The sequence below is a fragment of the Thamnophis sirtalis genome, unplaced genomic scaffold, assembly GCF_051295495.1.
Source record: "Thamnophis sirtalis isolate CommonGarterSnake01/CBP01778 unplaced genomic scaffold, rThaSir2_p1.2 scaffold_1, whole genome shotgun sequence".
Lineage (NCBI taxonomy): Eukaryota > Metazoa > Chordata > Lepidosauria > Squamata > Natricidae > Thamnophis > Thamnophis sirtalis.
In genome coordinates this window covers 127,191,203-127,219,051 of record NW_028261381.1, presented here as the reverse complement: position 1 = coordinate 127,219,051, position 27,849 = coordinate 127,191,203, and the positions used below count along the sequence as shown (strand labels likewise).

The window sequence follows — 27,849 nt, the reverse complement described above, 5'->3', positions numbered from 1 at the left end:
GTCCACAGTTGTTATAGCTCAAACTTTCATTTAAGCCGAAAATATGTATCCACCTACATTTAAACATTTTTTCTGCATTACTTGTTCCCTTGCTCAAGATTTTTTTATTCTGCAGCTGTTTAATTGCGGCAAGATTCTTCAGGAATAGTTAATTATAGGAGGTCTAGCGCGGATCAGAAGCAAGTTCAGATTTATATTATACAGTGAGTTGGAGGTGCTAACAGAAAACTTCGATTCGTCTTGTAAATAAAGATCACAAAAACACTACAACTCCCAGAATGCATTGCAATATTTCGGTGTACGCTGGGAATTGAAGTTCTAACAAGGCGTTTGAGAAGGCCCAATTTCTTCCTCAGCACCGACCTGCTTTCCGGTGATTGACAATAAAGCTAACTAAGGGGCGGAAGATGAGAGTTGGGTCGAGTCCCACTGAGGTGATTTTGTCCGGCGGGGGAGGAAAAAACACTCGGAAGAGAAACGGGGCTGCTCTGACTACACCTGGGATGAAAGAAAGGAGGCGGATCTTGTAGTTACTTCAGCGGAGAGGCGGTGGGAAGAAAACGGAATTAACGACAGAAATTGCTTGATGTGGACGACGCTACCTTCCTCCCTCTTTCTCGCATGTCATCAGTCATCTTGAAGCCAAAAGTTCCTCCTTAAATCTGGCAGAAAGGTGGGACTTCTTCCTATTTCATTATTGTCCATTGCTAAAATAGCCTCGGCAGTGCAAGCATTATCGAAATGTACATTATAAAACCCTTTTACTTGTTTTACATTTTACCGTACTTTCCACTCGTCCAAGCTTCCAAACTATTAGCGTACCTGGAAGGGATTTGGCACATTTTTATCTTCACAACAGTCCTGTGAGAGCGCTTAGATCAGTGTATGACAGGCTAAATATAGAAGCCAAAAATGAGTGGTGTTAATGAATGTAAGAGTGTTAACTATTGCAAACTGACTTGTAAATATAATATCACAGCAAAAATTACAATTCCATTAATCAAAGAACGCCAAGTTAGCTCACAAGTCATTTTTTCTGATATTTTCCATGCTATAGTTTAGAAATATATTGTCCAGATTCTCCTCTACTCAGCGAATCAGTTCTTAATGGGAACTGAGAATTAGGATTTGACTGAAAAAAACCATTTTAGGGGGCGATCACAGGGAGAGCAATGTTAACATCCCTGCTAATAGCTCCTGCATGCAATTTTAATTAAAAGCAATCTTAGCTAAACATATCTAGGTTGAACTTAAATGAAAGAATTGTTTTTTCTAAATTGAACTGGATTTTGTTAATTAAAATACAAAATAAGCATGGGAAACACTCTGGAAAATATTAAGGGATTTGTGAAATATCTGGCTAAAAAATTAAAATATTATTGGATTCTCTGTTTTTTTTTAACAGGACAGTTACAGAAAAGGCAGGTGTCAATGCATAACCAATAGACCGAGATTTCGACATTTTTTTCTCTTACAATGATCAGATGCTTGCCTGAAGAAGTACAAACCAGTTTGCGCTCTGGAGTGGCCATTAATTCAGTTGGACATTGTGTTGAGGAGCTTATCCTTAATAGCATAGATGCAAAGGCTACATGTATTGCTATTAGAGTGGATTTGGAAACCTTTAAGGTCCAGGTGGTGGACAATGGCTGTGGGATGGGAAGAGAAGATCTCAACAATGTAGGCAATAGATACTTTACTAGTAAATGTTATTCATTGGAAGACTTAGAAAATCTGAAGTTTTATGGCTTCCGTGGAGAGGCTTTGGCAAGTATTGCAAGTATGGCCAGTATATTGGAAATATTATCCAGGACAAGTAGGACAGCAAAAACATTCTTGAAACTGTTTCACAATGGAAAAGGTCTTGAAGTCTCAGAAGCAGAACTGAATAGGCCAAGTCTTGGAACAACAGTGACTGTATACAATTTGTACCACCAGTTACCTGTGAGGAGAAAGTGCATGAATTTCACACTGGAATTTGAGAGGCTGAGACATAAAGTAGAAGCTCTTTCACTTGTTCATCCATCAGTTTCTTTTTCTTTACGGAATGAAGCTTTCTGTTCAATGGTGCTTCAGCTACCCAAAACAAAAGATATGTGCACACGTTTTTCTCAGATTTATGGTCTAGGTAAATCTCAGAAATTACGGGAAATAAATTATAGGTCTGCAGGATTTGAAATAATGGGCTTTATCAGTTCAGAAGGACATTACAATAAGAATATTCAGTTTTTGTATGTAAATAATAGATTGATATTAAAAACAAAATTACATAAGCTTATTGCTTTTCTGTTGAGGAAACAGAGTGTTATATGTAAAACAAAAACTGGATCTTTGCTCTCAAGTCCTGTCCGCCATCGTTCTGGCTCAGAACTCCATGGTGTGTTTATTATCAATGTGAAGTGTCAGCATGATGAATATGATATATGTTTGGAACCTGCAAAAACTTTAATAGAATTTCGCAGATGGAATGCTCTTCTAACCTGCCTTGAAGAAGGAGTAAAGGCATTTTTAAAACAAGAACATCTATTTATTGAGTTGTGTGGTGAAGATATTACAGACTTTAATGAAAATAATGATTTTTGTTTGGGTAACCCAACAGCTTTACAATCTTCTCTCCCCAAAGAGAAGAATATTCAGGAGACCTTTAAGTCAGCATGTGATAATATTGTAGAATCTTACGAAACTTTTAATCTGCAGTCAAAATCTGTTAGAAGGAAAGCAACTCTGACAAAGAAGATACAAGATAATATACAACCTATTAACAATGTGAAAGAAGTAGGTGTTTACTCAGATGTAACTGGTTTTGAATCTGTTCATGAATTGAGAAGTAATAAAGATAAGTATCTTTTGCCCAATAAAAAAGACATTAATTCTGATTTTCTAAAATTCAGTAAATTCCCCGAAGAGTCAGAATTACACATTGATGTTATGAGTTCCAAATGGCCAGAAGAACTTGGCATCCAAGACAAGATTTCGGAAACAGACCAGCATTCTGATACTTTGCTTTGTACTGAGAACCATGGGAAGAAAGATGCAAATGGTCAACAAGATACAGTGATCCAGGAAAGAAGCCCTGATTTGGACAATATGGGATGTAATGAAAATGAAAAACATGATGAATGTAAAAGTAAATATATTTTTGGACATAGCATGATGGGAAAATGCAAATTGGGAAAAAAGGGCAGAGAATCCTTTACTGACTTAAATATTGCTAGAGGATTGATGGTAGAACAAGATCCTTTGAAACTGGGTTCTGAAAACATTACAGCATATTTACCTCAAAATCAGCCATCATATAAAACAATAGAATCTAGTAATTTATTAAACAGACAGGCTAAACTGGGTCCTGTAACTGCCAAGGATATCTTTGAAAAACAGCTAGAATTTTCAGAGCAGATTCCAAGTTCTCTAGAAAATATGACAAAAACCAATATCATACATATAGGAAATACAAAGGAATGGCTAAAGAAAAAGAGTACATCAGCCTCACTTCCTGCAGATAGTACTGCGCATTCTGTAATATCACATGTGAAAGAATATATGCCTGTGGTGCCTGCAGATTCAGTTATCCATCTAGATGATATAAACAGCAGGAGGCAAATAAATGACATTTCTGTTAGGGCTCAATATTGTGATTCAACAAAATTAAGTTGCCATTCAAAACTTGGATCACTAGATAGGTTCAGAAAATATTATGGCAATTTAAAAAGGAATGCATCAATAAAAGATACAGAAATAAGAAATAGTGATGAAGCAGCAGTCTGTTCTGGATCTATGGCTGGTGATAGAACAGATCTACAGAATATTTGTGAAACTCCAACAAAAGAATATATTGAATCTAATAATAATAATGGCTGTAATAGCCTCCTTCCCTTAGAAAAGTCTCAACATTCCCCAGAAGAAAATCTATCAAATACCATTACAGAATATTCTCAAAAAGTAAGGAAATCTCTATCTGGATCTAATTGCACAAGGACACTCGCCTCTAAAGTGTCAAGAATGAAAGAATGTGATAAGGATGTTATAAGTATGCAACCCATAGATAAATCTTCAGCTCAAACTGAAGTGTGTTCAGACCCCACAGATAAAAATATACAGCATCTCACATCTATAACTCATTTGCAAAGTACCTATAAAAAATCTCAACATTGTCCTTCCATAAGAGAGGAGGAGGAAGAAAGTAATTGTTTTGCTTCAGCCTCTGATAAACAAGGTAATTCCATGGGTGCAAGAGCAGATATGGAAGGACCTGTCAGTCATTGTTTCATTGACACTGATGGAGAATACACAGTCTCCCAAAATAGACACTCAGTTCTGTGTAACAAAGTGGATACTGACAGTTCTTGTGAAGATGCAAGCATTGAGGGTGAATTTACAAAGCAAGCTGCGAAATGTAATGAGCTCCAAAGTATAAACGTGCCTGGAAATATGGAAAAGAATACAGAAGATTCATGTATGAGTGAGAAACCAAAATTCAGTCCCTCTAAGTGGTTTTATAAGTTTGATGTATCATTGGGCAGAATGGTATTCATCAACAAAATGAGTGGGCTGAGTTCCTATAGAGCTCCTCCTGAAGAAACTTCGGTAGCTTGTACTGAGGATCTAAGCACAATAGCTGTAAATGTCATAGAGAAAGGTAAGTATATGGTGTACTGTACAACTGTTTCATTGCATTATGGAGAGAATGGTTCTATCAGGAGTTAAATCTTAATTCAGAGTAATAGCTTCTCCAATACACTGTGAGAGATTGGAAAGGCTAGGTAACACAGGAAAGAGCAGACATAAACAATTAAATTAAGAGAGACAGCAGTTAAGTCAATTGATAGTTTATTTCATAAATGGCAGATTAGCCTAGGACTAGGTGAAAAATATGAGAAGCATTGAAGAAGAAATCCTATGTAGTGTGGTGTCATGTTTATATATTTATTTTTACTAGTCTTGTTGATATATTATTAATGGGTTTTCAGATTTATTAGTAGTAATTTTAATTGTACTATGAATGTTTTAATAATTTCTTATATTGTGTAAACTATTGAATGCTGGCAGATTGCAGTGGAATAGATGTGCAAATCAATCAATCAACCAATCAATCCAAGAGACTACATCATATTTAACTCAATATAAATGAGGGTGAAGAATTCCTCTTATTGTTTCTAAGATTATATATTTAGCCCAAATAGCTAAATATATTCCTGAATTCTATAGCAACTGCCACTTTAATCTTGCTCAGCTCTATGTCACTTAACATACAGTACATATATATATTCTCAATTTAACACAATGAAGTCCCAAATTTTTTGTGCTAAGCAGAACAGTTGTTAAGTGAGTCTTGTCCCATTTTTAAAACTTTCCTTGCCACCACTGTTAAGTGAATCACTGCAGTTGTTAAGTTAGTCCCACAATTGTTAAACCTGGCTTCCCCATTGACTTTGCTTGTCAGAAGGTCTCAAAAGGTGATCACATGACCCTGGAGCACCACATCCATCATAAATACATGACAGTTACCAAGCATCCAAATTTTGATCACATGATCATGGGGATGCTGCAACAGTCGTGAATATGAAAGATGTCACTTTTTTCAGTACTGTTGCAACTTTGAACAGTTATTTATAGAACTCTTGTAAATTTGATTGCTCAATTAGCAATGAAGACAATGATTTTCTCTTGAATCATCTGGCTTCATTCTGTACTTAAGAATTGTTTAAAACAGGGGTGTCAAACTCACGGCGTCACGGCAGCATTATCTGACATATCAGGACTTTCCCCCCTTCACTAAACTGGGTGTGGGCATTGCCAGCATGTGAAACATCTGGTCCCTCGGGGCTGCAACTTTGACAGTCCTGGTTTAGAACAATGTTTCCAGAAAGTTGATCTGTCATTTCTTCTTCAATAAACAGTACAGATTACTTTATCAAAAAATTATGGTTATTGTTACAGAAGATAGTCCAATTACCTGTATAATTAGAAGTGTACATAAATGGAACTTCTGCATATAGTAGTTATGTGTAGGTTAAACAACACAGAATTCAATGCAGTTTTGGTAGTTAAATTATTGCAGCATTTCTCAAACTGCTTGAATCCTAGTTCTTTTTAAAATGTATACTATCTTTCTGACTGTTGTATTTGCATGCAGCTGCATGGAGTCTAAATGTAAGGCTCAGTAGTAGCATAAGAAGTAGACTGATAGTGGCCCCCAAAGCCTCACATTTCTGCTTCAGTGTATACTTTCAAGTAGAACATATCTGCTATTGAAATAAAAGTATCTTTGGCTCTACTTGTTTAGGATATTTTCTTTCCTGACATGTTCACTAGGTTTCTAGTGCCGTATTGTGAAAGACTATAACACTGTTTGAGAATCACATCATTACTAACCTTACTAATGTCTAAAAGTATATATCACATACTTCCCATATTTGTTTATTTGAAGATACTGATCAAGATGTAATTCTGCTTAGGTTTATAGTATGACTTCCCTGTGAATTTATAAAATGGGATATCTGGGGATTGTAATAACATGCAGAAGCATATACAGAAGTAATTATAAGAATACATATCGAAGTAACCTATTAAATATTTAGGGTTTCAATGCAGGTGCCATCCCTTTCGAAGTGAAGTTATTGTGCCCTTCCTTCCAAAAGCACAGAAAGAGAGGAGTTTGGAAAGTCAGGATTATAGAGGTAGGCCGAGATTACCAGGGCATAAAATACTAATTCTGCAACTGTTTCAACAGAAACGTGGTGCAATTTGAGCTCTGTTAACACTTAAATTTGTATGAATCACCTGATGTGTAGAACTGGAAATAGCTTTTCTAGATTCAAAATCACCTGCAGTATTGTGTCTGTAGAGATTCTCAGTCATCCAGGTCATGTTTGTCCCGAAGGTGTTTTTTCAGGAGGCAACTGGACTTTCTTGTTTTTTCTTTGACCTGGATGACTGAGAATCTCTACAGACTTTTAGCTATGCAATTTGGGATGAACACCCTTCCAATGGTGTGGGAGTATGGATTTCCAGAAAATTTGCAGACTACAGGAACCATTCACACTGCTCAGGTGACCCTGAAGACATAAATAAACCTCCAAGTGCTTCAACAGCCCTCTAAAAGGATGCAAATGACCAACTGTCTGCAAGCAATATGAATCCTTTCATTCCCCACCATCCAGTCAGAGCTGAAAAAATTTATTGGATGAGAAGTGAAATGTCTTCAAAGAAAAAACAAAAAAGTCTCCTGAAAAAGCACCTATGGGACTACAGCATTGTGGATAATATGAAATGTTCAGCTCTGCGTAAACAGTGTCAGTGGTTGGAAAAAGAATGATCCAGCCTGCTTTAATTGTTTTGTTCTAGGTTAAATTTTTCAGATCTTTATCAGCTACAAAATATTAAACAATTGTTCTTCTACTTTATTAGTATTTTTCCAGTTGAAATAGAGGAGGCAATGATTTCTAACATTTTTTTTAATAACAAGTACATGTATTGTATACTAAAATGTACACTAGATTGGAAGATTCAGAATCTGTTTAGTACAAAATGTAAGGTTTTTGTAAAAAAAAAAGTCATTGTACCTGATCCCATTATGACATATCTTTTTCCTTAGATGCACAAGGAGAATCTCTTCAGGGCTTACTTTCAGAGTGGGACAATCCTGTGTTTGCTCAATGTCCAGAGGTAGGTAGTATTATGTAGCATTTATGTATTTATGTATTTGTTTGTTTGTTTATTTAAATTTATTGGCAACCCATCTTACCACAAAGTAACACTGGGTAGCTTACAGTATTAAAAGGACAAAACCTATATACAATACAAATAAAATGCTACAAAAATATAAATACTTGGAGAAGGTGGATCCACATCGCGATGTCACAACGAGCGGTCTCGATACTCCGAGACTGCCATTGATACTTTTGCCGCTGGACGGTCCATTGAGACCTAAACTGTCCCGTAGAGACGGTGATCAGGAAGACAAAGCCTTGCTGGTCTCAAGGACATTGCAAAGTCCCTGATCGACCCAAGGGAAGTGCTTCAAGCCAGCGGTAAACAGGCAGCCCCCAGGCTGATGAAATCGGGACTTTCCGGAAGGAAGGAAGTGAAAAGAGAAAGTGAGTCCATCTGGTGAGGTATTTTTTCTATTTTGCTAAAGACTGCCCAAAGAAATTTTTCTTTAAAGCCAAATTAGATCCTTAAGCAAAAGAACTGAGCGGCGAAAATAACCTAAATTGGATTGTTGTGGAAAGTTTTTTTTTCTTTGTAACTATTCTTTGTAGATTGACGTACTTGCAACGTTTTTCATTTCTTCTCCTAAAGTGAAGGGATTGATTATTTTTCTTCTGCTTTTTGTTGCTTAATTTTTTGACTTCTGGATTAAAACCTTCCTTCTTATTTTAACAAATCTTCCTATTACTTGTTATTAAATCTCACTAAAAGAAATCTAAAGAACTTTGTTTCCTATAAGCCAGAGATAAATATTAGAAGGTGAAAAATTAGCACACTGCCACTCGGAGTCAGAGGCTGGGTTTTTTTGAAACAATGTATCTCTTTTCTTTCCTTATTTGACTTCACTAACTTTGTAGCTGAAGGGTTTGCAACTTGTTTACAGAAACTGTTAAAGGGCCAAGGGCACGAATTGTTTTCACAGGTGCCTTTGAGAGCTATTTTGGCAGGGGAAAGAAAGGGGGGGGGCAGAATCCTTCTCCTTTGAAGAGCATAAAAGAACTTGTGTTCAAGTCAATCGAAAATAAAAAATAAAACAGGCCTGGAAGGCTAGAGTGGCAGTGGCTGTTAGTTTTTTTTTCTTTTTCTTTCTTTCTTCTGTTTTGGAAACATAGATCAATATTCAGATGAGGAAACCTTAAAATTTCAAAATATTTTGGCTGGAATTCAAAATCTATTAGAAGGATATGGGAGAATTGAGAAGAAGTTGGAAAGACTAGTCTTCCTCACAACAAAAGATGATGGGGTTGGCGCCCCAAAAATTAAAGGGGAGAATAAAGATACTTAAGATAAAGATAAGACAATAGATGAATTTATTAATGGAGCAAATGTGGGTGAAAATGGAAAGAAGGGGATATGGAAAAGGGAATTCGACGAGTTCCACCCTATATTCCAGGACACAGAAGAAGAAAAAAAATACTAATGATGATTGACATAAAAGAGAATTTTTTTCAGAAGCAAGAATGACAACCAAAGACAAGGTAATTTTAATAGCAACTGGTGGGCAACGAGATTATCTGAGAGACCCTTCAAGCAACAAAGTGCGGAGAGAAGCCTATAAAAACCTTATAAAAGAGATAAAAAGAAGACTGACACCAGAATTGGCAAGAGATAAGATTGTTTTGTTACTGGAAAGATACAGGTTGACAATGAAAGTTGATAATAAAAAATTAGTTGATTTTGGTGATTAATAAGTAAGAATTTTGTAACTCTTAGATTGTTTTAGATTGTTATCAAATGTTTATTTGCTAACAATTAATTAACTATAATAACAATAAGGAAGTGATAATTGATACAGCTTAATGTTATATACATGTATGGTAATCTAGTAAAAGAAATTTGGATATAAATTGCAAATTGTGACTTGGGAAAAAGACCTATACAATTTTATTAACAAATTTTTATTTAGATCTTGTTATAAAGGTGTAAGGTTTTTTGGGAGGAGGGGGGTCTGATGAGAGGAGATGGGACATAAATAGTAAATGATTTTTAGCCAATTGTAATAATAACAAGGAAATGTTAATGGTCATTGTTCAACAATATATACATGCTATGGTATTGGCAAAAGTAACTTGGATATAAATTCTAAACAGTGAGTTGGAAAAAAGGGGGGGAAAGGTTTAGAAACGTTCTTAATTGACTTTTATTTAAAAGATGCTATAAAGGTGTAATGTTATTGGAGGATTTTTTGAAATAGCTAATGAATGCCATTATGTGGTTGTGTCTTTAAGTATTAATGATTTGAGGTAAAAGCATGTTCAAATAATTGTAGTCAAATGAGAATTATGATACATTAAGATATACAAAGATTTTTGATTTAAAGTGTATAATCTAATATGAACTATAAGTAATGACTGGAAGAAATGCATGAAAGTTATCTGTAACCAATCGACACGCTTTCTACAAGATGTAATGAAGGATGATTCTTTTTTTGTGTTTTTGTTCAATTAAAATAAAATAATTATTTTCAAAAAAAATATAAATACTCAACACTAACTAAAAGATAAGGAGGAAGTAGAATGAGTGGAGGGGGAGGGGGAGTGAGATCTGCTATTAATCTATTGATCAATCTAAAATTCTGTAAGACTACGCACATGTTGTAGATATATTACTTCCTGGCTGAACTTGGCTGAGTTAAAAAAAGGTCTGCATTTAAATGGGAGACCCACAGGCTCAACTGGGGATTCAAGGGAAAAAAATATCCTGAAAGAATGCAGTGGCAAAGCATTTTCATATCATTTGCAAGTAAATTGTGACTTTTGGGAAGGCATGGTGAACTAAAGATAACTCTGTGAAAGTGGAGTCAATGACTGTGGCAAAGACCAAGGAACCAGTGACTAGACCTGCTCCATGGAATCTCTCCCGATTGTGCATGACTAATTAAGGGATTTAATTGTTGAGCACCCAGAAGGGAAAAAGAGAGGCTTAGCAAAATTGTAGCGGCTGAATCCCAACCAGCTTTGCATTAAAAAAAGGAAACATTTACTTCTAAGAGGGAAGTTATTTTTTAAATTGTTACAAAAAGAATATTCCCAGCAAGAGTGGACCTTGTTTCCCAAATCAGACTCTAGAACCAGGAACCAATAAATTGTGATCATCACCATTGACTTGACCCCGGATAATTGGATTATTATTCAGGATAATCAATTCTGACTCTCAAAAGCAGTTGAGAATCTCTGCAATCTGTTTGTAGAATGATACCTAATTACAACATAGTCTACTATAGTTTTATTCATTCTTTATATCCATATCAGACATGCTGATACTAAAGTGGGGATGTGATTTTTTTAGTCTGCCATTTGCTTATCTAGTAACAATTCTAAGAAGTGGTTATTTCTCTTACAGGTTGCTCTGGATGTTAGCAGTGGGCAGGCAGATACCCTTGCTGTTAAAATACATAACATCCTCTATCCTTATCGGTTCACTAAAAAGATGATTGATTCTCTGCAGGTAAGTAGCAGCACTACAACTATCACTTGCAAGAGAACACATGTACATTTATTCTGGGTTGTAACAATCTATGGTAAAATAGTGCTACTGTTAGCAAATAATAATTTATAGATCCATGTTAACGATGTCAAAAACTAATGAAATCACATCTTTTCATTTATGTTCTAGAATTATTCTGTTTTTTAAAAACTGTTATCATTTTTGAATAATTTATAGGTCCTTAATCAAGTGGACAATAAATTTATTGCATGTTTAATCAACACTAGGGAAGATGAGAGTGAACATGCAGGTAAAAATGCAATTTCTTCTTATAAAAACTTTCTGTAAAATGTAAAACTTTTTGTAAAACTTATTTATACATGAGATAATTCTGTAACTACAAGAAAAAAATTAATTGAACAAAATTGTGTGTGTTGTTTCTTAACCATTTTAAATCATCCCAAATTGCTCGTTGAATAGTTAAAAAAAAAACCTGGAACATCTAATAATGCTTTACTAAATGATTATTCTGCCTAACTGGTAGCAACTCTTATACAGATTCTACTATTGAATTGCTAACACCTAACACCTATTGTATCTATTCAGTACAATATTAACTGAAAAATAACTACACACAGTGGCTTATGATGAAATGCAGAACAATATTGATTATTCGACTTCATTGGTAATATTGATTCAAGGGTTCAGTCTTACTTGAAATAATATAATTAGGTAAGCTCCAAAACATTTTCTTGCAACTATTCTGTTTCCTCAAGGGAAGAAAGAAGCTGAACGGAAAGATTTCTAATTCAATTTTTTATTTGTTTGAAAAGCTTCTCATATAAGCTTGATCAAATTGCTGTCCTACATTCTAACCTACCTCACAAGCTGAGGATAAAGTGAGGTTAAATTTAGAACTGGCATTATGTGCTAAGATGATGAAGACACTGTTTTTATGGCTCTAGATGGGAATCTTCTTGTACTTGTGGATCAGCATGCAGCCCATGAACGTGTCCGTCTTGAGCAACTTATCACAGGTATAGCTTCAGATGGCCAAAGAAAATAATTTTATAGCTGATAAAATAAACTAGAAGCTGAAAAATCAAATTTATTGAGGTACACATATACATTAATAATTAAGAATGAATGTATGGTGTTAATTTAATTATAATTGACGATTAGGAATTTCTATATAGATCTTATTGGAGGTTCTGTAAGTGTTTTAGTAGAATATGAATAATGTCTATTTTATCTATTATGGAGAATGACATTTTTGAGCTTTACAGAATATGCTCATAGTCATAAAAGATAACAGCAATTCTTGTAATTTAGAATAGTTCATTGATCTCCAGATCAACAACAGCTATGAATTTCTTAAAGTGAAGAGTCCAAGAGAAAACTTGCTGGCTCTGGCCTGGCAGCAATAATTGGCCAAGAATGTGAAAAACTCTCTAGGTTGTAATAAATGTATATTGTAAGTTTTAAATGGAGTCGTTTATAATTATGATAGTTTGCTCTATTATTTCAGGGCTGATAATTTGTTGATAAAATGTTATAATAATTGATGTCTCTTAGGATTGCCTTGGTTAATATTGGCAGTTACAATGTAACATTAACAAGACTGCTGCCAAGGATAAATAATATTTCTTCTGTAGTATAGGTTGCCCATCAGCTGGTGGGTAGAATAATATTAGTTTCTTTGTGAATATATACTGTCTTCAAAATATCATGAACAATGGTTTTGTTGCTCTATTATTAGATTCCTATGACAAGCAACATGAAGCACTGGGCAAGAAGAAATTATTGGCTTCCACTTTGTGTCCCCCATTGGAGATTGAAGTAACAGAGGATCAGAGAAGACTCTTATGGTTGGTACTACTCAGAGCATCCAACATATTGATTGTTCCTTTAAAAATAATAATAATAATAAGGGGCTTTCAGATTAGACTTTTTTTGTGAAATCATTGTATTAATACATATTCTTTATATTAAATATAATCTGGATTGGATAAGATCCTAAAAAATAAATAACAAACTTTTATTGCTGAACTGATCAATGAGTAAACAGTCTATAATAGATTGTCCACAAACTTTGACTCAAGAAGTGATTTGTCCTTATTAATTGTCACATCTGTTTCAACATTGGAAGAGAACTAGAATATCTGAGGCTGCACTTTAGAATTTTTGTTTAACTTTACAGGTGCTGTCATAAAAATCTGGAGAATTTAGGTCTTGAATTGCTGTTTCCCAAAAACAATCTCTCTCAGATTCTTGTTGGAAAAGTGCCACTGTGTTTTGTGGAGAAAGAAGCTAATGAATTGCGTCGTGGGAGGCATACTGTGACTAAGAGAATTGTGCAGGTGAGATATGAATGTAGGTATTATATGATGCTTGCCCTAATTCACTGTTCAGCACAAAGTTTGGAATCTCTACTACATAAAAAATTATCTGCCAGTTATTTAATATTTTCCTTTACTTTGTATCCAATAAAGAAGCGAGCTATGACCTATTTTTTCCCTCCAGCTGGTTTATGTGTACATTGGCAAACAATTACTGTACTGTGCTTGTTTTGGAAAAATTATATACTCAGTTTGTCATAATCGTGGCTTTACAAAAAAAATCACTGAGAACGTGTACTTTTTGAAATATAAAGTATATATCATTGTATTCTGATACTTCTGTTATTATTATTTCATAATCTTTTTTTAGAGGATAACATTTCTTTGTGAACACAAAACAGAAATTGAACTCTGACATCATATTTTGTTTATTTTTTTCAGGAGCTTATTCAAGAACAAATTGAGGTAAGGTTTTTGGAAGCTAATATGTGTATGTATTTTGAAGAATGCTATGAAATGGAAATGTTTTGCTAATTACATTTAAAATAAGATGTTTTAAATTTGATTTTCTATTTATAAATTTTAAAGTTTTGGTAGATTCCTGTTTTTATCAGTAGCCAAAATAGGTAGTGAAGTTCATTATGTTGCTTAGTATAAAATATATATTTAAAATATTAGCTTTTAAAACAGCATATTCAAAGAGCAAGATTTTCCAGAATAGATTAATAAAATTATTTAACCAGGGAATCCATCTTTATTTGCCCTGAAAGGCAATTTCTATAAGTGACTTGAAAAACCATGACATGGATTATTTTGTTGTGAGGCTTCAGAAATGGACTTGCATTTATATATACCCTCACTAAAAAAGTAATCACTGAATCCGTTTGTGCAGTTGATTCTCATTTTATAATATGAATAATTATAGGGGGAAAACTATAGCAAAACCATAATTAGGAATAAAAAGTAGTGTCAAATTCAGCTGTTTGCTGATGTCAAACATGACTCCAGAACAATGACTTTAATACACATGTGCAACCTTTTTTTACCTCAAGGGTTTCTGAATAAGTTGCTAGAAATAAGTTGATAGATTTGAACAAACTTCATAAATTTAATTTAATTATATTAAAATTATACATGTTATTAAACTCAAATTAAATACAATTAAGTACAGTTTAATTAAATACTTCCATATTATTTTCTTCTTCTATCATATGAAAAAATAAAATAGAGCAGCAGCTTTTGGCCCTATAAGATTTTCAAAGGCTACAGGTTGTAATTTGTACATCTTGTTATATCTACTAGTACTTTTCATTCTTCATTCAACATTTTTAGATAATCAACCAATATACTCCTATTTTCAGTTACTTCAGACAACTGGTGGGGCACAAGCGACATTACCATTAACCATTATGAAAGTGCTAGCTTCCCAGGCCTGCCATGGTAAGAAAAAGATTGTTTCATGCCTTTTTGTTCTGAAGCAAACATGCTTTCACTGAAAACTCAGCAGTAAAAGAGAACAGCAGGGATCCATTATTTTTCTTGCTGAAGAATTTGGGACATAATTTTCACATTGGCTATGCTTTAGATGTATGTCAATTATCCAGTATGCACTATATGTCCATATCTTTCTTTATATCACTGCTTATCACAAATCTCCCTTCAAAATAATTTCAGAATTATCAGTTAAAGCTTGTTCTATAACTTCATTACAACATCTGTTCATCTTATCAAGAAGTTTGTTTATGTGCTCAAAAAAATGTTCAATAGCTTTTGTTATAGAATTCTACTCCATTCTTTTCTTTATCCTCTAGTTGTGTCTAGCGTCCAGCTTTCAAAGGCCCCTTAATATACAATCCCAAAACAAAACACTATTGTCTTATGACAAAATTAATTCTAATTAAATCAAAGCTAAAATTCCAAATGAATCTGGACCTATAATTCATCATTAACAATTTGAAATCCATATTGTAAGCACCCTTTTCCTTTATTATCCACAACCCACCCCCTTTTGCCCCCATACAGGTAGTCCTCAATTTACAATCATAATTAGGATTGGAATGCCCATCACTAAGCAGGTAATCATGTCTTGATTTTACAACATTTTTGGCCATGATCTTTAAGTGACAGATGGCCAATAAGCAAATTAGGTTTCCTCCATTGACTTTGCTTGTCAGAAGCCCCCTATAATTATAACAAATGACAATTACATGACTCTGGGATTCTGCAACCATCATACATACATACCAGTTGCCAAGCAACTGAATTTTGATCATGTGACTACAGAGATGCTGCAATGCTTGTAAACTCAAGGGTCATAGTACCATCGTAACTTTGAAAAGTTGTTGAATGAATGTTCATAACTATCTGATTTGTTTTGGGGGAAAAACAGGAAAAGAGAAACAAAAACCAAAAAAGAGGGAAATCAGTTATTTTGAAAAAAAGAAGGAATACTTTTTTGGGAAATAAGTTGTTTTGGAAAATAAACTAAAAAGAGGAAATAAATGTTTTACCACAAAACTCTCCTACTCATTTTTCTTTTCAGGCGCTATTAAATTCAACGACAGCTTGACTTTTGATGAAAGTTGCCATCTTATGGCTTCCTTGTCATGTTGTCAACTGCCTTTCCAGTGTGCTCATGGGAGACCTTCCATGTTGCCTCTTGCAGATGTGGATCATTTGCAGCAGGAAAATAAGGTAAGCACAGAGCACATAAGGTACACATTGTGTTGACTGTTATTCTGCTACTTGTGTGTCGGTTTAATTTACAACAGGCCTAAAATAGAATCATAGCTGTGAGATGGGTGCCTCTATAAATTGTTTAAATAAATAAAGCAATAAAATCCCTTGTTGCAGTTGAATGTTCTAAGATATTTAGTGTCAGCTGAAGAACTTTGTCCTATTCTTTTAATTTGAAAGAACTAAAAGAATGTCAAAATATGATATTGCCCAAAGTTCTTGTGTCCTGACTCCTGACAAATTATATCCATAGGAAAGAAAATGTACTTCATGTCTATATCTATATATCTATATCTATATATCCTTATCTTTTTAATAGTGTACGTGAAACAGTCAAGATTAATTTCATAATAAAACTTTCAGCTGGATATGGGTATGTCCAGATATGAAAAGCTAATTCACTGAGTAGTGTTTTGTACACTAGATGCCTATCCTATGCAGACTATAAAATGGGACTATTGTGCACTAATATTCAGGCTTTGCATGCAAAATCAACTAAGGAAAATGCCCATAAAAGTACAGTTTTGGCAGTCTCATAATTAAGAACTGAGCTACTTAGTTCACAATAGTACAGAACAAAAGAAAATAAGAATAATAGTGAAAGTACTATGGCCTCATTTGAAAATTGGGACAATGGTTATTATTTATGAAGGTATTTATGTGGGACTATACTGCTTCTTTTTGTATAATCCCTGCAAAGGAATGAAAACTAAGTGGACAAGGAACAAACACATTATTCATAATAATTGGTGTTCACTGCCAGCAAGCAACAAGACTATAAGCATAGCAAAAGAATACTTTTGTTACTTTCTTTTTTTATCAGCTTTTGTTATCAGGCATGCCTGTAGCAGTGGTCAAAAGAATTAAAATGTTGAGTGCAAATAATGACCAACTCCCCCCTTTTCCACATCATATCTGCCATTTTGATGCTATTGAAACCCCTGAAGACAATCCTATGATCATAATTATTGACATAACTAATATGCTGAATATATATTAAGGGAGCTGGATTGAGGGGGGAAATGAATATGGTATTAAAATTGCAGGGAAAACCATAAATAATCTGCATTATGCTGATGACCCTTCTCGGACAGTTGAAAATATGTAGGATCTCCAGGCTCTAGTAATAAAAGTCAAGGAATACAGTAAAAATGGGACTAAAATTATATATAAAGAAGACCAAATTAGGTACAATAACCTAAAATTGATAGTGAAGACGTTGAAGAAAGCTTTTGCATTTTATGATCAACTATAAATGAACAGCAGCCAAAAAATATGCTGCAGACTAGCTTTTAGTAGAGCAGCAATGAATTCCTTGGAAAAGTTATTCAGATGATGGGATTGCCTACATCTACAAAGAGCAGAATAATTCGAATAATGGCGTGCAAGTTCTTTTAGAAACAAAAGTTGGATTTTGAAAAAGCAGCATCATTGAACAAATGAATTAAGAGTTCTCACTTGAGGCACAAATGACCAGGGTGAAATTATTCTGCTTCAAACACATTATATATAGTCCTTGTTCTCTAGAGACGTCTCTTAATGCTGAGAAAGCTGGAAGGAAAGAAAACAGGGTAACCAACATACAGATGGTTAGACTTAGTTATAGCGACAATGGGTGTGCCATTCCTGAAGGACAGATAGTCATAGAATTATTAAGAATCAGCACTGACTTAATGGCACATAATCTATCAATATTGGTACCGTTATTGCCACTAACTACTGTCATTAGCAACAGAACATATTTTAAAATAATCTAAATTGGATATGTCTATTTCTCTATCTATCTGCCCAGCAGTTATTGTTACAGAATATACAGAATAGATATTGTTAAAGGACAAGATTTTCAAAGGATTTTTTTTTTAGTTTGAGCGAATTAATTTTTTGGAGAAGATTCCTTTATAGTTTCTCAAACTGCACAGTTGTTTACCATCAAAATTCAGCAGCAAACTGCATTATGGACCCTGCAGGCTAGGCAGAAATTTAAGGGTAAATTCTGGAGAAATTACACATAGGCTTAGGAAGGGCATACACAGCCTGCAAGTTTTTGATCCCTAATGTATTTAATGCCAAATAATATGCAACAAATTTGAGAATGTGTTAATTCGAATGCCAACTAGTAATAGAGTATTGTCTGGATTATTGTCTTAATTAATTATTGTCAATGAGTCATTGGCATTTTTTCCTACAGCCAAAACCTAATCTCGCCAAATTAAGAAAAATGGTTAAAGCCTGGAAGCTCTTTGGAAAAGAAAAAGAATCTACTGTGAACGTTGAAGCCTCAGCAGTTCAATGAATACAGGTACTATTTAAACACTAGTTTTTGTAGTATGAACCCCCTTGTATTATGGAAGATGAAAATTCAGTATTTGGAAAGGAGTCTAATATTTTGGAGCATTGATATGGTAGTAAGAATCAAAGATTTTGTTCCTTTGGGAAACATGGAGTAATTTCATTTGACCTGGAACTGTTTGGTAATTTTGAAAAAAAAGGTTTTTTTTAAAATTGAATCCTTGCCTCTTTTTACCAAAATAGTTTTACATATTTGCAAAACTCTGACTTAAACAATAATTCTGGTGTTTTGTATACATTCATAAAGGGAGCTAAATTTAGATTCTGATTTCTAGTGCAAGTTGTACTTTTTAATGAATTGCTATTAAAAAACAGTCTTCCATCTTTTTGCTATTGCTAACATGCAGCATTGATTACTTTAACTTTCTTAAAGTATATATTACTTTTAGTTGAAAGCAAAGTGAGAACAGGTTAAAAAGCAATGTAACTTCCATTTTATATTTAATTTTCTATTCTATCTACTTTTTGAAACTTTTTCTATGTATCATAGAAAACATTTCTCAACAATTTAAGAGCAATGCCTTCTTTCATGAGATCAAAAATAAGCAATTCTGATATCCAAATGTTTTAAATTACAGTTCTCACAATTCCTTATCATTGACCATAAAGGCAGAGGTGGGAACCAAAATCCAATGTACCTGGAGGACATTAAGTTGGCTAGTCCTGAATTAGTATGGCAATGGCTTATGAAGACTTCAGAATTTTGTGGGATATTACTAATAGATGTTGAAACATACCTAGAACACAAGGAGGTCTCATGCCAACAGAGAAAGCACAGCTAAAAAAAATGCTTTTGAAGATAGCACTTTCATTTTCCGTACTTTATTTATTTCCCCAATGAAAATATTGGTATTTGTTATATCATTCATTTATTCTGGAATAAATTAAGCCCATAGCACAAAGTTTCAAAGTTCACGATCATCGGGATGATAAAGTTCACTCATAAGACGATAGATATAAGAAGGAGCATTGCCTCCAATGTTTGAAATGAAGAGCGTGATAAGTTCTGGAGGGACGTAGTCAAAAACTGGACAGTAAACATTGACCTTTGATAGAATCTCTCCTGAAAGAAAAAGATTTACATGATAGAAAAATGACCAGTGACACAAAAAGACGGATGGGATGACCAGAGATATGTCTACCCAGAGCAAAAAACAATGTAGTCTCATATTATTTAGCAATAGCAATAGCAATAGCAGTAGACTTATATACCGCTTCATAGGCCTTTCAGGCCTCTCTAAGCGGTTTACAGAGAGTCAGCATATTGCCCCCAACAATCTGGGTCCTCATTTTACCCACCTCGGAAGGATGGAAGGCTGAGTCAACCCTGAGCCGGTGAGATTTGAACCGCTGACCTGCTGATCTAGCAGTAGCCTGCAGTGCTGCATTTAACCACTGCGCCACCTTGGCTCATATATAATTTAGAGTAAATTATTTGCACTTAGGTCAATTGAAACCACTGAAAAATAGTTATAACTCATTAAAGACCTAACACTTTCAGTGTAAATGCATTCAACTAACTGAGAACTTAGTTACATGCATAAATCTATGTGCACTAGTATTCTGTCTTAAAACAAGGCATTGCTAGGGGGAGGGGAGATTTCCACTTGTGGCTCTGGGACTAGATGAAATATCACAAAGAAGAGGGAATCCAACTATTCTCCAAGGCACCTGAGGGTAGAACAAGAAGCAATGGGTGGAAACTAATCGAGAGAAGCAACTTAGAACTGAGGAGAAATTTCCTAACAGTTAGAACAATTAATCAGTGGAACAGCTTGCCTCCAGAAGTTGTGAATGCCCCAATACTGGAAGTCTTTAAGAAGATGTTGGATAGCCATTTGTCTGGAACAGTATAGGGTTTCCTGCCGAGGCAGGGGGTTGGACTAGAAGACCTCCAAGGTCCCTTCCAACTCTGCTATAGTATTGTATTGTATTATCTACCAGCCCATCAGATTTAGCACAGGTATTTTTCCATCCACTGATTTACAGCAGGAAACAAGTGTTGGGAGCATAAACACCAATGAAAACATGGTCACTGGTGGTTCCACCTAGCTACTTTGTTCATGTTGTACAGTAGTCCAGCTGCCAGAGTGGTTCAGAGTGATGAAAATTTCCATTAGAAAAGGTTGGATGCTACATATCCTAAATTAATCATTCAAAAGTCCAAGTTGTAAGCAAGTGCCTCTAGCTTGAAGCTGACTAATTTTGCACAACATGCTGAAGATCACACTTGGAAAAATTGAACAGGGCAAGGATCCACATTTGTATGGGCTCTTAAATGATAAAATTAACTCATTTCTCCATACCCCTTAATTAACAAAAGTATTTACCTTCTGTAAAAGGCAGTACTTCCTGTGGAGAGACAAACTTGTGGAATGAATCCTCTTCGTTAAGAAACTGAAAGTGAGAAGAGCAAGAGACAAGAGATGGATTAGACATAATCTCAACTACGGTGCTCAATATTCCCTTGCTCTGTAACACACGTTAGAGGACCTCAAATTTCATTACACCACAATCCCATGAAATGAGAAATTCTCTATAATCCTTTTGTAAATAAAACAAATAAAATAAGTGAATTCAAAAACCTATTTTGATTGCCCACAATTTTGATCGATGGTTAGAGCCAAAGATTTAGCCATTCCTCAGAATTCACCCAAGGTTTTGTTCCTCACTTTAACTGAAGAAGCACTCTGTCAATTTGCACAGCTGAACCTGAAGAAAGTTTTGATAGCACTCCTACTTTGCCCCCACAGGACTGACTAGCCTTTTAAAAGTAGCAGTCCCGCCTTGTAAATTGCTATCCACCTGTGAGGATGGGGTGGGGTATGGGGAGATTACAACCACTATTTGAGAATCCCTGCTGTGTGCCATAAATTTTGTTAGAAAAATGCATCACAGGGCTCACTGTTTCAGTGACAAAAGAACTCAGATTCTTCTCTGAAAGGTACCCTGCTTGCTTGCAGACCACTAGCAGGATTCCATTTTTCCAGTACATTCTTATTCATTTTTATATTGCCACAGTAGCACTTTTGCTTTTCTCTCAACCAAAGATACAGTTGAAAAATCACTGCACTTGCCTGGGGTGTGAGTTTGAACATGGGTGCACAGACAATGAGAGGGGTAGAATGGTGTTTGGCGGCTAGCGCCAGAGTGTGAGTTCCACTGACTGCTATTAATGCACCATTGGCCAAAATGGTTTTTGTTCCGATGATAACCTGCAAAAATACAAGTGAGCAATGAAAACTGTTTGTCATAACAAATTAATCTACATAAGATTAATAAATATTCTCTTTCTACATCACAATCTAAATGTTGGTTGCCAGAAAAAAACATGGTAAATTGTGGTCACATGACTGTGGGATACTGCAGTAATAAATGTGAGTTGGTTGACAAGAGCCGCAAATGCAATCACATGAGTATGGGGTAGGTATGTGTGGCCATCGAAACTCTGAATGCTTGCTAAGCAACTGGTCAGAAGTCAAAGACTACCCTAAAAAGAAAATGGGTGAAGATACAATTGGTATGATACTGTATCACCAATATCAATACAACAGTGCAAGAATATACAATGTGGTTTTTGTTCTTTCTCTATGAAAATCTATGATTTTACCAGTAATAAGAAAACATCAACTCTGGAGAGACAAAGCCAAAAAACCCACCTTGTTGACTCGAGACATAACAGCAAAGATGGCTGCATCACTCATGACCGTGGTTTCTATATTCTCTTTAGACAAACTGACAGCCATTTCATGGCCCTGCAAGAAAAAAAAGATGTGGGAAGATTAATATTTGGAGAGATACAACAAGTAAACATTGTGAGCTATGCATTTTAAAGCTGCTTGAATGTATATTATCAATCTAGGCCACGCAAACAATTCCAATAAATTCAGCAGAAGAAAGAACATGCAGTGAGATATCTGGCTGGGTAATTTTTAATTGGGTAAGCAAGATTGCATTTCCCCTTCACAAAGTCTACACATTTTATTATAGTATATTTTTTATTTAAAATAATGTGTCATGTTAAGCATCAACACCAAACGATTGCAAAGAAGTGCTCACATAACAACCCCTTACCTGGCAAAAGGGTGCACATTCAGCCACAATGACATGGAATTTCCTTTTACGTGCTGCCTCTTTCAGAAAAGCCTCCACTGTGCGTGAATAACCAATAGTCATAATCACCTCATTGGAATGGATGTGTTCCAAAGCCTGGGTGGAAATATTTTCCGTAGTGCTCTCTGCAAACAAAAGAAAACTAGTCATGAGTAAAGAGACAGAAAAATTTGCCTGAAAGACATTGTTCAATGTTTTTCATAATTTTGTGTACATAAATCTCTAAGTTGACTTTAATTGATTTTAACTGACATGGTTATAAAGATTTATTTAACAGAGTATCCTAATAAGTCTACATTTTCTAGAATTCCCAATTGACAGAATTAGTACTCATGAATAACTGGAATATAGTAATAAAAATTGGTTGAAAAAGCCTAACGTAGAACATTGCAAAGACATTTTTAAAAGACCACCTAACTATTTGCTGACAGAATGCATAGGGCAGGAATAGGTCATTTTTGACACTTTTAAAAGAATAGTTGTTGGGTGTGTTGCACATTTTAAAAATTCATTTGATTGGGCATGGCCAATCCTAAAACATATTGTGATATGCAAACTATGCCTAGCATCTTAATACCCACTCATCCTACCTTTGGATTGTTCTAGATCAGTATATTTCAATCTCAGCAACTTTAAGCTGAATGAATTTCAACTCCCAGAATTCCCAATTGGCAGGAATTCCATAATTTATTTTCTAAGACTATCTGGAACTCATAAGCATTCTTGGAAATGATGTACATTTTGAACGCTAGTATTTTGTTTTACACTATGCCAACATCTTATTTAAAATCAAGTGAGTGTGTGCTGATTTTTAACAGATTCATGCACATTACATTGCACAACTTAATTTGTCTTTGCAATTATAATTGGAGGAAAGGTTATTATGTACAACCTGCTTAATTTCTTCAAATTACATAGGCAAAATATTTACTGTAAGTGTTGTTCCATACAAGGCAATTTTTTCTTAGCATTGTCCAGTTCACAGTTCAGGCTATACTGCTTCTGCATTGAAGTCTTTCTATAATATTCCCATTTAAATGGAAGAGATCTTTCTGCTGATTGGAAGGCAGCTTAATGCTGCAATTTGGGATGTAAATTGAAAAATCTTATTTTACCAGGAATTATCTAATTTCCAATTCCTTCTATTCTACCATTAGCTTCTCTTACCAAGTTCAAGTAACAGCTCTCTAATAGCATCGATAATATTGGCCCTTAGTGGCTGATAGCAGATTTTGAAATCTTCGCTGAGACCTCCTGAGGTCAGAAGTTTGTGGAGAGATTCTTGCTGATCACTCTCTTCACTACGTCCTCGGAGCCTGTGGAACAATATCCAGGGAAAGTGAGAAAATGCAATGGAAGTCTGTACTATTTACTGTCAGAGTAATATGGTCCCGTCAAAAGATTTAAGAACTTTAAAAGTCATATCTCTGGAAGGAACATTGCTCAAACTAAACAGTAAGAGAATATTGAACAAACAAAATGGATTTAAGAAAACAGCTTTAGTACAGTAAGAACCATATGGAAGTAGTGCATTCTTAAATAATTTGGTGGTTTAACAGCTTACAAGCACACACATAGCAAAAGTATTCCTATAAAGAAATGTGGATGGTTCCGCTTTGTACAATCAAAGTTAAAAATATTAGGAAACATAAACGAGATGTTTGATTTTGATTCTTCAAAATTAATGTTACACAGTAAATATCTTCTCAGGGGATGCCAAAATAGTGAAAATAAGACAAGCTAAAGCAAACTTACCTGCTGTATTCTTCGCGAATTATCTTCAACACTCGTCTCACCATATTACCTACAGTGGTCTCAGATGGTTGGGCTGCACTCATTCTCTTCCCTTCCTTACGAATCAAGTTCATTAACTCTCCTGAAATGAGAGGGAGATACATCTGATAATTCATTATATATCTACTTCTTCCCTTAATTCCCGGTACTTTCTTAATTTACATTCTGTATCTTCTCAGTTAACTGGACAACTTTCATATCGTTTCTCTGTTACAATATCACTACAAGCAATATTTTTAAAATATTTATAATACATTAACTAAAAACCAAAATAAAACTTTATAAATGACAGTCTTAACACCTTTTCTACAAACTACAAGTCAATACAATCATAGTACTGAAAATATTACTCGTATATGAGTAAAAGCAACACATCTTTCAAAGAGCTTTCTCCTGCAGATTTTAATAACCAGAAATTAATAATTAATATCTTCATTGATTCAATGTAACAAATGGTTTGTTAAATACTGAACCATAATCTTGAATGGAGCCAAGGAGACAAATGAAAGAATGTTAATATTCAGGTAATATGTTGTAGTAACTGAAAAATTCGCTATTCTTTTCAAGAGTAGCCCTATGTAGAGTTTGTACTGTGGTATTTTACATGCAGTACTTTACATACAGTAATCTACTTAGAATTGCTGCTAAATCCAATTGTATCTACGGTGTTCAATGTAATCATGAGCATGCAGTCCTTCCCACTGGGCAAAGAATTCAGGAGCATTCCATGCTATAAGGCTATCTTTAAGTGAAAGCAGGACTACGTTCAGATTAAACTGAATTTTAATATCCAAACCAGTTTTCTGCTTATCAATAACTTTTTCATCTTGCCTGGCAGGATCTATCTCGATGCTTCTCAGTAAGTTTTATTTCATTTTGACAAACTTCCATATCCATATTTTTTTCTTTTAACATAAGATAACATTAATGATTCCTAACTATGAACAATCTCCTAGAAACTTCATGGAGATCAGCTGTGTTTGCAGGAAATGTCAAAAGGCTGAAAATATTTTTAAAACAAATTTTAAGCAGATTTATTCTATGCGGTCATTACGATGGTAAAAGAATAAGCTGACTTTTTAATCTTCACTGTCTGGGAATAATAGCATTCTACTAAATTCAATATACTTTGCTTTGAGATTTTACCATTTCTTTCATTACCTTTTCCTAGCTTTCCTCTTAAACTAAAATGGAAAGGGTATTTGGAGCGTACTATATTCACAGAATATCTTTAAAATTAAATTAGCCAGCTCATTATAGTTAACCTAGCTCAGCTTATGTTAGTTTATAGTTCAGTGTATAATAAATATCCAAGCAACTAGATTAATTTGGTAAACCATAGTTAAGAACACCATCTCTTCCATGCTTCAATAAAGATGGAAGAAAACTTTGCAAGCTCATTCAAAAAAACATAGGGATCAGATGCCTGGCCTCCTCTCTGCAAAAATAAATAAATAAATAAATGATGTTATTGGCACATAGTTTGAAACTCTTTAGAAACGGATGTGTCCATGCCAATGAAGTCACCTATAACTCTTCCATCTTCAGCGCTTCAGTTCCAAAATACCTGAGAATATTTTGTCATCTAGGAATTGGAGAAACAAAACGCTGGGATTTTACAATTAGCCTTTCTCCAGAGCAGACTTCTGTCGCAATTGGATATTCTAGACCAGTGTTTCTCAACCTTGACAACTTTAAGATGTCTGGACTTCAACTCCCAGAATTCCCCAGCCAGTGGGGAATTCTGGGAGTTGAAGTCCGGACATCTTCAAGTTGCCAAGGTTGAGAAACACTGTTCTAGATGGGGAAAAAAATTATATGAAATATACTGTGTAGTAGGCTTAAACAATAGTGTGCTTCACTGATGAAACCTATTACGGAGGGGAATGAAACAAACCGACTGATTTAAGACTTAAGGAGTTTTTTAAATTTTCCTGTCTTGGAAAGTAATTAGCCGCCCTTTCTGTTTTATGCCGAGCCGAATCGAGGCAAAGAGGCTGAATCCAGCCCGCGAAGCCATATGATTAACCTGTGCCTATCCCGCTTCCTCACCAGCATTGTCCCAGCGCCCATTCGCCACGATCTTCCGCAGCAGTCCCACCGTCCGTCTGGCCACCTCCCCTGAACGCGGCAGCTTTCCGCCTCTTTTCAGAAGCATCACGAAGTCTTCGATCTGGCCGGAAAGTTCGGACTCCTTCTTGGTGGTCTGGACCGACATTACGGCGATCGAAGCTGAAAACAGTAACGATCTTAGAGCGGAACGGGGAAAAAAGGGCTTTGGTTGCAGACCGGACCTTCGCAGAGCATCAGACGCCTTTCCGGGGAGCTGGGCTACCATTGGACAGAAAAGGTGGTTGGTCCCGCCTTTTTATCTATACAGTAATTCATGTCCAATCGTGAATTATATGTTAGTTGGAAAAAAAAAAGAAAAACCGGGGCGTTCCGATTTCGTGAGATCGTCCCCCAAAAGTTTTGATTGCGAGGTGGCTTCTTATTAAACCTCTTATGACCACAAAAGCGACTCTACTTGCTCCACAACGTTTAAACATGTAAAGAGCCAACCAAGCCATCGGTTCCAAGGCTGGGACGCCTCCACTTTTTCAAAACTTGGGAATCTGAAGAAATGTTAACATTTATATCTTGTCAAAATCTCTGTGAGAGATGATGAGAAAACTACAGTTGCGTGTTATCTCAACGTTCCCCATTAAACACAAACACACACACTTGACTTCCCACTCCTTCCTCGTTCTGATACAATTTACGTTGGACAACAAGGATGAATCAGTTTTTATCTTCTTTTATTATTTATTCCATTTTATACAGCCACCCATCTCACGTGAGATGAGCCGCCCGCATCTTACACTCTGGGTCTCTCACAATTAAGACATAAATGTTTCCTCCCCAAAAGTAAATAAACGAAACAACCGTACAAACAAAAGAAAATATTGAAAATAGTATTCCCCCTACCTCCCCAAACAGTCATCCAACAAGGACATTTTTATGGGCTCGATACTGCCCTCTTATGGAGCTTTAGGTGTGAGTAAACAAATAAGACACACATGGATAATATTAAAGATTCTGTGCAGGATGTGACAGCAGAGTGAAAGTATATTTAAACAGTAAATTTAGACTCTGCTTTTCCTTATTTCCCTTCAAACTCTCAGCCTATTTGGTTATTATTTTCTTAAAGAAAGAAATTAAGGATTATAATTACAACAATACAAATTACAGTAATACAACCCAGAAAAAAATAGAACAAAAAAGACTAGAAGATGCAGAAAAGAAAGAAAAAAGAGAAAATATAGAGGGGGGATAAGAATATGATAAAGAAAAAGACAATAAATGCATAAAATGACATTCCCACATTCATCACAAGTATAAA

General features: G+C 35.0%; 2 protein-coding genes across 5 annotated transcripts; one reads left to right on the top strand and one right to left on the bottom strand.

The window, feature by feature from the left end:
• The first annotated feature begins 329 nt into the window (after positions 1–329).
• On the top strand, positions 330–22,309 carry MLH3 (mutL homolog 3). Of its 4 annotated transcripts, none has more exons than XM_087724335.1 (14): positions 330–673; positions 1,406–4,636; positions 6,579–6,677; positions 7,595–7,665; positions 11,053–11,157; positions 11,374–11,446; positions 12,102–12,173; positions 12,896–13,004; positions 13,337–13,496; positions 13,917–13,940; positions 14,837–14,915; positions 16,018–16,169; positions 18,400–18,510; positions 22,174–22,309. In XM_087724335.1, exons 2-13 carry the CDS (start codon positions 1,477–1,479, stop codon positions 18,502–18,504), a joined length of 4,209 nt encoding a protein of 1,402 aa, XP_087580461.1. In that variant the 5' UTR covers positions 330–673; positions 1,406–1,476; the 3' UTR covers positions 18,505–18,510; positions 22,174–22,309. The 4 variants fall into 4 exon arrangements, 3 of the variants coding, with proteins under 3 accessions (XP_087580461.1, XP_013917024.2, XP_087580456.1); XM_014061549.2 differs by lacking the exon at positions 22,174–22,309 and adding an exon at positions 20,903–21,148; XM_087724330.1 differs by lacking the exon at positions 22,174–22,309 and adding an exon at positions 19,139–19,298.
• Positions 19,361–26,759, bottom strand: EIF2B2 (eukaryotic translation initiation factor 2B subunit beta). Its single transcript, XM_014061551.2, has 8 exons — positions 26,520–26,759; positions 24,429–24,549; positions 23,841–23,989; positions 22,635–22,798; positions 22,220–22,315; positions 21,638–21,775; positions 20,891–20,957; positions 19,361–19,623 (listed from the first exon to the last, which is right to left on the bottom strand). The coding sequence occupies exons 1-8, from the start codon at positions 26,683–26,685 to the stop codon at positions 19,466–19,468; spliced, it is 1,059 nt and encodes a 352-aa protein (XP_013917026.1). The 5' UTR covers positions 26,686–26,759; the 3' UTR covers positions 19,361–19,465.
• Positions 26,760–27,849: the final 1,090 nt, after the last annotated feature.

Bases quoted from the DNA above. Each gene is read 5' to 3' on its own strand.
- MLH3 (XM_087724335.1), top strand. From the start codon at position 1,477: ATGATCAGATGCTTGCCTGAAGAAGTACAAACCAGTTTGCGCTCTGGA. The intron at 4,637-6,578 runs GTAAGTATATGG...TTAAATATTTAG, and splicing joins TGTAAATGTCATAGAGAAAG to GGTTTCAATGCAGGTGCCAT. The intron at 6,678-7,594 runs GTAGGCCGAGAT...CTTTTTCCTTAG, and splicing joins GGAAAGTCAGGATTATAGAG to ATGCACAAGGAGAATCTCTT.
- EIF2B2 (XM_014061551.2), bottom strand. From the start codon at position 26,685: ATGTCGGTCCAGACCACCAAGAAGGAGTCCGAACTTTCCGGCCAGATC. The intron at 24,550-26,519 runs GTGAGGAAGCGG...CTCTCATTTCAG, and splicing joins TGGGCGCTGGGACAATGCTG to GAGAGTTAATGAACTTGATT. The intron at 21,776-22,219 runs GTGGGTTTTTTG...GTATTTTTGCAG, and splicing joins TTATGTCTCGAGTCAACAAG to GTTATCATCGGAACAAAAAC.